Here is a 12020-nt window from a genome sequence, read left to right as displayed (position 1 = left end):
GACCAATATGCTGTCCAGTAAAATGAAATAAATTTGTCTTCAATCATTCGTTCATACTTACCACTTTACACTGGTCAGAAAAGTAGTGTATCCAGAGCCTATCTTGACAATACACCCTGAATGGGATCCCACACACATTCACACATACAGTAGGAGGAATTTAGAGTAGCCACTCCATCTAGTGGCATGTTTATTAGAGGTGGGAAGAAACTGGAACCTGAAGGAAAGCCATGTGGACATGGAGAGAACATGCATTTGGATTAAACCCAAGATCCTGAAATTATAAGGCAACAACACTTACTGTGTAAAACAACATGAAAAACACAAGATATCTTCATTTAAAAGAAAAATCATTCACATGAATAAGAACATCAATCCTTTATTATTCTATTAAAGTGGAAAAAGCATTCAGATAAGCTGTTTAATCATGAAGTATGAACACTGAGCAGCTAGAGACAAAATATTTTATTGAATACTTAAGCCTGACAAATTTTACACAACAGTTTATGCATTCACATAATAATCAACAGGATACTGGGCAAAAATAATATCATACTGATTACTAAAGAAAGAAAGAAAGAAAGAAAGAAAGCACAACTTTATTCATCACACACTTGTGAAATTCCTCTCTGCATTTAACCCATCTGAAACAGTGAACATACACATGCACACGCACATGAGCAACGAGCAGGGTTCTAATTATTACAAGAAAAAAAAACAAGTTGTTATTGAGGACCTATTTTCATATTTCTCTTTTGAAAATGTCGAAATATTAATTTGCATTTCTACAGAAATTAGAATTTATTATCTCAGTTAATGTCAGAATTCCTACAGAACTCCTGAACCAGTTTCTAAACATGCTGTTTTCTGTTTACACAGGAAACACTTAAATGTATCCACTCTGCTTGCAGGAAATTCAGATAATTATTTCCTGTGTTACTTTCTCTGTTAGTGAGCAGAGAGAGAGAAAGAGAGAGAGAGCCATTATAGTAAAAACTTGATGTTAAATATCCTTAATTTTTTCATTTTTAAACAGTAATATTGAATAGGCAAAATGATTGGTGAATATCAGTAGCCTATCAGAATAACAGTTGTATCAGTATCCAGTAGTCATAGTATAGTCTGAAAAACAGAGCATTCTGATAATAAATATGTCAAACCTCTGAATCTGACATTTTCAACAGTCATGAATTAGAATTATTGTCAAGTAAAAATGCCAATACACAGATGCTGGCACTATATAAAGCTATTGTGCAACTGAAACATGATATTCTGCTGAAACACATGTAATGTATGTTTTGCTTTCTCTCCTTTCAGACAGTCATTTTCTTTATGACAGTCTGCCCTCCCTCATTAACCAGCACAACTTTTCCTTCTTCCTTTTGTCTTCTCATAATCCCTGTCTTCTTCTTGATGAAACGAATCCCAAACACTCCAACCATAATGCCTAGACTTATAATTAGGATCACCAAACCCATAGCCAGCAGGTTTGAAATGTTGCCCTCATTTAGCAGAAAGTACTCCCTCAGTCCTACACACAGTGCACTCAGGCCAACCAAAGTACCCCAAAACCCAAATGCCAACATACAGGAGCTGCAGGACAGCTCAGTGCCCCCAGTTATCACAGTGACGCCTGCAACAGAGACCACCCCACTCGGGAAAGTCACGGTTTCAGACTTAGGGTTATATGTCACTGTGGGGGTTGGCTGAGGGAGGGAGGAGAGATCAAGGACTGGTTCCATGGCAAATGTGAATCACAATGAGTGTCGCAAACTTGTCTTAGATGAGTATGTCCCAGCTGACCAGCTTTTCTTTTCTGTGACCAGTAACAGCAGTGTTATTAACACATGCTCAAGCACACCTTCATCAGGATGTTATAAAAATCAGAGAACTGGATATCAGGGAAATTTCCAGTCCTCTCTGATACCTGATACCAGTCCCACAAAGTAAAATGAGCAGGGATACTGAAAAGCTGCTGTCCCTCTTCTTTCAGCTCCTTCTAGAAGTTCTTTTGGTTTACCAGGCATGCGTCAGGTGTTTTTTTTTTTTTTTTTCCCCGTCTCTGGTTTAGATCCTGCTATTCAGACAAGAGGAAATAGTGATTAGCATTTGTTTGTGTGAAAGACTCTCAGTCATACTGGCTCAAACTTTTCCTGCCAGCAAATACATTAGTTTATGTGTTCACTGGCATTGTTAATCTGTGCACAAGCTAGACATTTTATGAATGCACAAGATTTTGCTCAATTGCGTACATAATTCATACTAACGCAAATCTAAAAAAGGGGGGGTAATATTTTGAGAGCTTTTATTGAGCAAAGACTGGATAATACTCTCAGACTTAAGTCCCATTTAAATCATAAAATATCTATTTGTAATATGGCTGTTGCTCACAAAATTGACATGCATGTATTAAAAAAAATCTGTAATCACTTTGTAAATATATCTTCAATAAGGAATTGCTTCTGATAATTTTATAAACTAAGTCCCTTGTGAGTTTTACACGTTAACCAAATCACATTACATTCAGTCTGGTCTAGCTTAGCCAAAACAGATAAAACTTGCTTACTGGATGCCATACATTTAAACGTATGCAGTAAAGTATTCAGGACAAGTACCAGTATGTTTTTAATAGCAATTCTGTTCAGTCATCCCATTTTAAGAACGGAATTAAAATAATCAGTGAAAAAAATAAAATAAAAAGCCACAAATATTTACAATTGAATGATTTTTGCACTATAATTATTTAAACATAGACATAAAAAATATATATCAGGAATAAAAGGATAACCAAGAGAAAACATTCCTGCTTACCTTTTAACTCACTTGCAAATGTTCAGCCAGTCAAGCAAATACATCCACAGATGAAAAAAAGATTTTTTTTCTCCAACAAATTCAGTAAATGTTACCGATGTGCAATAAATAAAATCATCCTTGGGGCCAAGAAACAGTAAAGCACTAATTCTATGCAGTGACTGAGAGCGACAGTAGTCTTTTCCCCAAACTGATTGCTTCAATTTGGGTTGGAAAAAAAAGCAGATGGAAATTTAAAATTTTAAATATCGCATGACCTCTGGAGGAGTTGCGTCTCAAAGGGAAGAACATGTACTATGAATGTAAAAGGTCAGAGACCAGGGCTTTTATTGAGCCATTGTTATTATTTGCATTATCATTTGTTTGTTTTCATTGCTCTTTGTATTCTGAAGGAATGCCATGTCTGTCATTAAGCATCATTATGACCCATTACCTCCTATTTATCTAAGATCCCCTCCCTTCCTTTTCTCCATCACATTTTCTCGCTAAAGACTGTGTTGGACTTTGAGGGAAGGCATTGTTTTCTAGGCAGAAAGTTAGTCTTTTCATTCAAAAGATATTTCCCCTTTCTGTCCACTCTGTTGGTCTTTCCCTTGTGTCTTTATCCTGTTTTTATGCAACAGTCTGAGAAGGACCAACAAACAGTAAACGCTTAAATATTACCTAAAAGTATGTCATGTAAAAACCATTAGAGTAGTTTGAGGGTTTCAAGTCCTCTCTTATAGCAACTCACAAAAGAAAATGTTGTAACATCATGAGTAATGTAGTCTCTTCCTGTATTGTTACAGTACTTGAGGACATGCTTCACTCTAACAGTATTTTCTGATTATAACTAAATCCTAGTGTTTTTAATTTTACTTAAGTTTTTTAAATAAAATATTCAAATTCATTAGATTAATTTTTTATCAATGAGCAAAAAAGCATTTAACCCTGGAGGATTTTAAGCCAATTAAACAACAGTATGTGCAAATTTTAAATTATTCAATTTCGACTTCAGCTTCCTGCTGAAAGTCTACGCTTTAGGCCCTGGTTACACTACAGCTCGTGATGGGTTTGCTTTGCAAATACTTGGCGATGAAAAATTGGCATCATCGCCACCAATTGTGCGATGCATGGCGAATATTCTCTGAGCTTTTTTGGTGTGTCTGCCTCGTGAGTGGCCAAAAACGTCACAAAACATTTCAATGCACGCATTGAAATTTGGTGGTGATGTTTTCGTCAGCAAACTAAGCAGTGAATACTCGCAGATAGGCTTGGGAATACTTCCCAAAGCTTGGGGAACCTTTCTCAAGCCTCTTGAGATGTATTTATCTTGAATCCATGTCCCCAATGCTTGAGGGAGCCTCATCAACACAGAGGCCTAACCTTCCCCGAGACTTGAAAAGTGTGTTTACATTCGGGGATCCTTTGGAGCAAGTTGTGCACGTGCTTGGGACCCAGTCATTCTGGGAAACATCAGATGCTGATTTGAGCACAATCAGCATGCACATATAAGGATGCTGTTTTTACAGAGGCTTTGCAAGTATTCTGTCAGGTATGTGGTGGTAGATGGATCTAAGTGCAGGAAGAGTGTTTATTAGCAGGTGTGATATTTACAAAAGCAAAACGTGAGGCAAGGTCAGAGTAACAAAACACAAACAAAACCGAAAGTACAACCCTGATTCCAAAAAAGTTGGGACAAAGCACAAATTGTAAATAAAAACGGAATGCAATAATTTACAAATCTCAAAAACTGATATTGTATTCACAATAGAACATAGACAACATATCAAATGTCGAAAGTGAGACATTTTGAAATTTCATGCCAAATATTGGCTCATTTGAAATTTCATGACAGCAACACATCTCAAAAAAGTTGGGACAGGGGCAATAAGAGGCTGGAAAAGTTAAAGATACAAAAAAGGAACAGCTGGAGGACCAAATTGCAACTCATTAGGTCAATTGGCAATAGGTCATTAACATGACTGGGTATAGACCCTTTTCAGTCACGTGACCTTCGTAAACGCGACCGCCATTTTGGACATGTAGTGGACTTCGGCTCGAATCAGTTTGAATGCGAGGAAGGCGACAAACGAAAAACATAAAAGAAAAAGGAGCGAGATGCAGAAAACACCTTCACTATCCAGCAACGTAGGGCATTTACAGGGTGAGCAGAGGGAGAGGTATTTGCAAAAATTGAGGTTAGCAGGCTTAGAGAACGACGTTTACCTGCTTCCACCAGGATTGTTCACTGACGAAGCCCTCGTCTTTACCTGACTTCGGCCCACATGATCTGTATACCTATGTCGTTGAAAACCCATCGCCATACACATACACGCCAATGTCCGAGGTTCCGGAGCGCGCTCCGGCTTGCTCCAGGAGTGCTCCGGCCGAGGTTCCGGAGCGCGCTCCCGCTTGCTCCAGGAGTGCTCCGGCCGAGGTTACGGAGAGCGCTCTGGCTTGCTCCGGAGCAAGCCGCTTAATTTGAGGGCAACCTCGGCCGGAGTGTGCTCCGGAACCTCGGCCGGAGCACTCCGGGAGCAAGCCGGCGCGCGCTGCTTAATTTGAGGGGAACCTCGGCCCGAGCACTCCGGGAGCAAGCCGGCACGCGCTGCTTAATTTGAGGGAGAGCAAGCCGGAGCGCGCTCCGGAACCTCGGACGTCGGCTCCGGCAGCTATTTTTACTGGATCCGGTGTAAATAGCTGCCGGATTATAATTACAGTAAACTAGTAAATACAGTAAAGGAAAAACTTGAGACTGAAAGGTTTTAACAGTCATCCAAATGACTGAACGTAAACATTGCTACAGTAACATACTAGCTACTTGTTGACATTAGCTAGTCAACAATAGCTACTACAGAAGAACAAAGAGGTTACAATGGGTTATTTTAGCCTATTTGGTTACACACTCGCCGCCACAGAATGTTAACAGCAATGTAATGTCTTTTCTGGCTAATTTTATTCATCTTACCTCCAACAAAGTGGTCACTGCACAAGCGTTGGTATGCCGAGGGCTGCCAATCTGTTAATGGCCGCTATCCATCTTCTCCGTCGGGATCCGATAAAATGATAAACCTTGCCTTGTTTGTTGATGGTTACTACATCCAGGTGCACAACAATATAGTGGCATGATGGAAGTCTTGCTGAAAGTAAAAACTTTCTTTGCTGCCGTTCCTCAATGTTGGCTGTAGTAAACTACTGGTAGTACACGTCCAAAATGGCGGCCGCGTTTGTCGTGACGTCACGTGAAAAGGGTCCATAAGAAGAGCATCTTGGAGTGGCAGCGGCTCTCAGAAGTAAAGATGGGAAGAGGATCACCAATCCCCCTAATTCTGCGCCGACAAATAGTGGAGCAATATCAGAAAGGAGTTCGACAGTGTAAAATTGCAAAGAGTTTGAACATATCATCATCTACAGTGCATAATATCATCAAAAGATTCAGAGAATCTGGAAGAATCTCTGTGCGTAAGGGTCAAGGCCGGAAAACCATACTGGGTGCCCGTGATCTTTTGGCCCTTAGACGGCACTGCATCACATACAGGCATGCTTCTATATTGGAAATCACAAAATGGGCTCAGGAATATTTCCAGAGAACATTATCTGTGAACACAATTCACCGTGCCATCCGCCGTTGCCAGCTAAAACTCTATAGTTCAAAGAAGAAGCCGTATCTAAACATGATCCAGAAGCGCAGACGTCTTCTCTGGGCCAAGGCTCATTTAAAATGGACTGTGGCAAAGTGGAAAACTGTTCTGTGGTCAGACTAATTAAAATGTGAAGTTCTTTATGGAAATCAGGGACGCCGTGTCATTCGGACTAAAGAGGAGAAGGACGACCCAAGTTGTTATCGGCGCTCAGTTCAGAAGCCTGCATCTCTGATGGTATGGGGTTGCATTAGTGCGTGTGGCATGGGCAACTTACACATCTGGAAAGACACCATCAATGCTGAAAGGTATATCCAGGTTCTAGAGCAACATATGCTCCCATCCAGACGACGTCTCTTTCAGGGAAGACCTTGCATTTTCCAACATGACAATGCCAACCACATACTGCATCAATTACAGCATCATGGCTGCGTAGAAGAAGGGTCCGGGTACTGAACTGGCCAGCCTGCAGTCCAGATCTTTCACCCATAGAAAACATTTGGCGCATCATAAAACGGAAGATACGACAAAAAAGACCTAAGACAGTTGAGCAACTAGAATCCTACATTAGACAAGAATGGGTTAACATTCCTATCCCTAAACTTGAGCAACTTGTCTCCTCAGTCCCCAGACGTTTACAGACTGTTGTAAAGAGAAAAGGGGATGTCTCACAGTGGTAAACATGGCCTTGTCCCAACTTTTTTGAGGTGTGTTGTTGTCATGAAATTTAAAATCACCTAATTTTTCTCTTTAAATTATACATTTTCTCAGTTTAAACATTTGATATATCATCTATGTTCCATTCTGAATAAAATATGGAATTTTGAAACTTCCACATCATTGCATTCCGTTTTTATTTACAATTTGTACTTTGTCCCAACTTTTTTGGAATCGGGGTTATACATGTCTTGCACCACTCTGATATACTTCTCATTCACTCCACTCTTTCTCATACAGTACCATAACTCTTCTCTTGGCACTCTATCGTATGCCTTCTCCAGGTCTATAAACACACAATGTAGCTTTCTCTGGCCTTCTCTGTACTTCTCCATTAACATTCTTAAAGCAAAAATTGCATCTGACATGCTCTTCCTTGGCATAAACTCGTACTGCTGTTCACAGATTGCTACCTCTTTTCTCAATCTTGTCTCCAATACCCTCTCCCATAGCTTCATGGTGTGGCTCATCAATTTTATTCCTCTGTAATTACTGCAGCTCTGTACATCTCCCTTATTCTTGTATATTGGGACTAGCGCACTCTTTCTCCATTCATTTGGCATTTTCTCATTCTCTAGGATCTTATTAAACAATCTCGTTAGGAACTCCACAGCCGTCTCACCCAAACATCTCCAAGCCTCCATTGGGATACCATCTGGTCCAACTGCTTTCCCAGTCTTCATTCTTTTCATGGCTGCCCTCACCTCATCCTTACTAACCAACTCTGTTTCCTGATTTGCTGTCTCCAACGAATCTGACCTTTTCTCTCTTGGATTCTCCTCATTTAATAAATCCTCAAAGTACTCTTTCCACCTTCTTAATACACTCTGTTTGTCAGCACATTTCCATTTACATCTTTCATCACTCTTACCTGCTGTACAGTGGTGCTTGAAAGTTTGTGAACCCTTTAGAATTTTCTATATTTCTGCATAAATATGACCTAAAACATCATCAGATTTTCACACAAGTCCTAAAAGTCGATAAAGAGAACCCAGTTAAACAAATGAGACAAAAATATTATACTTGGTCATTTATTTATTGAGGAAAATGATCCAATATTACATATCTGTGAGTGGCAAAAGTATGTGAACCTCTAGGATTAGCAGTTCATTTGAAGGTGAAATTCGAGTCAGGTGTTTTCAATCAATGGGATGACAATCAGGTGTGAGTGGGCACCCTGTTTTATTTAAAGAACAGGGATCTATCAAAGTCTGACCTTCACAACACATGTTTGTGGAAGTGTATCATGGCACGAACAAAGGAGATTTCTGAGGACCTCAGAAAAAGCGTTGCTGATGCTCATCAGGCTGGAAAAGGTTACAAAACCATCTCTAAAGAGTTTGGACTCCACCAATCCACAGTCAGGCAGAATGTGTACAAATGGAGGAAATTCAAGACCATTGTTATCCTCCCCAGGAGTGGTCGACCAACAAAGATCACTCCAAGAGCAAGGCGTGTAATAGTCGGCAAGGTCACAAAGGACCCCAGGGTAACTTCTAAGCAACTGAAAGCCTCTCTCACATTGGCTAATGTTAATGTTCATGAGTCCACCATCAGGAGAACACTGAACAACAATGGTTTGCATGGCAGGGTTGCAAGGAGAAAGCCACTGCTCTTCAAAAAAACATTGCTGCTCATCTGCAGTTTGCTAAAGATCACGTGGACAAGCCAGAAGGCTATTGGAAAAATGTCTTGTGGACGGATGAGACCAAAATAGAACTTTTTGGTTTAAATGAGAAGTGTTATGTTTGGAGAAAGGAAGACACTGCATTCCAGCATAAGAACCTTATCCCATCTGTGAAACATGGTGGTGGTAGTATCATGGTTTGGGCCTGTTTTGCTGCATCTGGGCCAGGACGGCTTGCCATCATTGATGGAACAATGAATTCTGAATTATACCAGCGAATTCTAAAGGAAAATGTCACAACATCTGTCCATGAACTGACTCTCAAGAGAAGGTGGGTCATGCAGCAAGACAACGACCCTAAGCACACAAGTCGTTCTACCAAAGAATGGTTAAAGAAGAATAAAGTTAATGTTTTGGAATGGCCAAGTCAAAGTCCTGACTTTAATCCAATGGAAATGTTGTGGAAGGACCTGAAGCGAGCAGTTCATGTGAGGAAACCCACCAACATCCCAGAGTTGAAGCTGTTCTGTACGGAGGAATGGGCTAAAATTCCTCCAAGCCGGTGTGCAGGACTGATCAACAATTACCGGAAACGTTTAGTTGCAGTTATTGCTGCACAAGGGGGTCACACCAGATACTGAAAGCAAAGGTTCACATACTTTTGCCACTCACAGATATGTAATATTGGATCATTTTCCTTAATAAATAAATAACCAAGTATAATATTTTTGTCTCATTTGTTTAACTGGGTTCTCTTTATCGACTTTTAGGACTTGTGTGAAAATCTGATGATGTTTTAGGTCATATTTATGCCGAAATATAGAAAATTCTAAAGGATTCACAAACTTTCAAGCACCACTGTACATCCCTCACTTCCCTGTTTCTCTGCCTAGCTAGTCTGTACAGGTCTTTCTCTCCTTCTTTGGTCTCCAGTCTTTTGTACAACTCCTGGTATGCATCTGCCTTCGCTACAGCTCTTTTTGCCTTCTGTCTTGTCTTTCTGTATAACCACCTGCTTTCCTCGTCTCTCTGCTCATCCCAGTTCTTCTTTGCTAGCCTCTTCTGTTTTATAATTTTCTGCACTTCTTTGTTCCACCACTATGTCTCCTTGTCTTCCTTCCTCCTTCCCGATGACCACCCTAGCACCTTCCTTGCTGCCTCTCTTACTAGTACAGCAGTAGTATTCCAATCTTCCGGCAGACTTCCATGACCACTCAATGCTCATCTCATTTCTTCCCTAAACTCCTTCTGATGTTCAACCTCTTTTAGTTTCCACCACTTAATCTTTGGCTTCACTATTTCACGCTTCCTCTTTTTCACTTTCAAGCTCATCCTGCACACGACCACTTGATGTTGTCTAGCTACACTCTCCCCAGCCATCACTTTACAGTCTCCAATCTCCTTCAGGTTACCCCTTCTACAGAGTATGTAGTCCACCTGTGTAGATCTTCCTCCACTCTTAAACGTCACCCTGTGCTGCTCTTTCTTCTCTAAGTATGTATTGACTATTGCCAAATTCATCCTCTTTGAAAAATCAACCATCATTTGCCCTTCCACATTTCTCTCTCTTACACCATATCTGCCCATCATGCCCTCATCTCCTCTGTTTCCCTGGCCAACATGTCCATTGAAATCTGCTCCTATCAGCACACGCTCCTCCATCAATATACTTTCTACCACTTCATCCATCTTTTCCCAGAAAGACTCTTTCTCTTCATTCTCACATCCAACCTGTGGGGTGTATGCACACACAACACTGATTACCACTCCTTGAATCTCCAACTTCATGCCTATCACTCTATCTGACACCCTCTTCCCACCAATCACACTGCTGACCAACTCTCCTCTCAAAACAATACCAACACCATTTGTCTTTCCATCAACTCCAGAATAAAACAACTTGCATCCGCCTCCAATGTTCTTGGCCTTGCTTCCTTTCCACCTCATCTCCTGCACACACAAAATGTCCAACTTCCTTCTTTCCATCATACCTGCTAACTCTCTCGCTCTGCCAGTCAATGTTCCCACATTCAATGTTCCTACCATCAAGTCTAAGTTCCTTCCCTTCCATCTTTCACGCTCTCTCCTAACACGCCTCCCCCCTCTCTTTCTCCTTCTCCGTTTTGGCGCAACAGTAGCACACTTTCCACTGGCACCCTGTTGACCAGCAGTACCAGAGGCGGTCATTGTTAACCCGGGCCCCGACCGATCCGGTATGGTATTTCTCTTTTTATTCCACGTGTTAGATTTGGCACAGTTTTACGCTGGATGCCCTTCCTGATGCAATCCTCTCCAATTTATCCGGGCTTGGGACCGGCACCAAGAGTACGCTTATGCACCCCCAGTGGCTGGATTGGCCCTATCCCCAATGTGCAATATGTATATTGTTTTTTCTTATCAGTGCAATCTGTGTACATACAGAACCAATACAATTCTGTTTACATTCTGTTTATCCTATTTTACCAGTTCAATTCTGTATACTTTACTATTTATTTTTATACTTTATTATTTTTTTTCTATAACTCATGAGTCAACAGCACCTTCAATTTCGTTGTACCTTTGAAAAAGTGACAATGACAATAAAGGCTTATCTTATTTCTGTTTCAGCATTGGCTGCATTTGCCACTTGGCAAATCTTTGTGTGAAGGCCGGTGTGAAGGCGTTGCCATTTAAAGTAGATGACCTTCTGGTGGATGTGTTCTTCTTTTTTCACCACAGCTCAAAGCACATTCAGGACTTCAAAGAATTTCAACAGTTTACAGAGGTTAGCTAACAGACCTATTGTATCACTAAAACATAAGGAGTCTTTGAGATTCTCTTCTGGTAGTCTTCCAGCTTTTCCTCAATTAATTGTTCTACATTAAATTCTAGGTAGAGGAGCAGCAGATCTCGAAGCACGGTCCTACCCATTGGCTGTCCCTAGAGAAAGTCTGCAACCACCTGCTGGCCTTGTGAAGCTACTTTGCCAGTCATAAAGATGTTGAGAAACCGGGCAAAGTCAAGTCAATAAATGACAGGCTACAGGAACCCCTGACTGAGCTGATACTGTTGTTCCTGTAGTAGATTATGCCAGTGCTCAATCAGTTTAACATCCTTTTTCAAGGGGAGGATTGCATGGTTGGCAGTCTCCTCCCCGAGATGGACAGGCTTCTACAGAAGTTTGCTGTGAAGTTCTTGGAGCTGAAGCATGTCAAGTCCTGCAGGAACCTTAGGGAACTTGATGTGGGCAACCAGGAGCTGCA

The 12020-nt window shown here is 40.9% G+C and overlaps 1 protein-coding gene across 2 annotated transcripts; it reads right to left on the bottom strand.

The window, feature by feature from the left end:
• Positions 1 to 450: 450 nt before the first annotated feature.
• Positions 451 to 3203, bottom strand: LOC132886714 (transmembrane protein 100-like). 2 transcript variants are annotated; one of them, XM_060921701.1, is made up of 2 exons: positions 2812 to 3203; positions 451 to 2077 (listed from the first exon to the last, which is right to left on the bottom strand). In XM_060921701.1, exon 2 carries the CDS (start codon positions 1740 to 1742, stop codon positions 1314 to 1316), a length of 429 nt encoding a protein of 142 aa, XP_060777684.1. In that variant the 5' UTR covers positions 1743 to 2077; positions 2812 to 3203; the 3' UTR covers positions 451 to 1313. The 2 variants fall into 2 exon arrangements, with proteins under 2 accessions (XP_060777684.1, XP_060777685.1); XM_060921702.1 differs by having other exon boundaries at positions 451 to 2074.
• Between the last annotated feature and the right edge of the window lie 8817 nt (positions 3204 to 12020).

Source organism: Neoarius graeffei, chromosome 5, assembly GCF_027579695.1.
Source record: "Neoarius graeffei isolate fNeoGra1 chromosome 5, fNeoGra1.pri, whole genome shotgun sequence".
NCBI classification, from domain to species: domain Eukaryota; kingdom Metazoa; phylum Chordata; class Actinopteri; order Siluriformes; family Ariidae; genus Neoarius; species Neoarius graeffei.
Note: the sequence above shows the minus strand (reverse complement) of the source record. Positions and strands in the feature narration are given on the sequence as shown.

Excerpts from the sequence above, each read along its gene's own strand:
- LOC132886714 (XM_060921701.1), bottom strand. The coding sequence starts at position 1,742 with ATGGAACCAGTCCTTGATCTCTCCTCCCTCCCTCAGCCAACCCCCACA.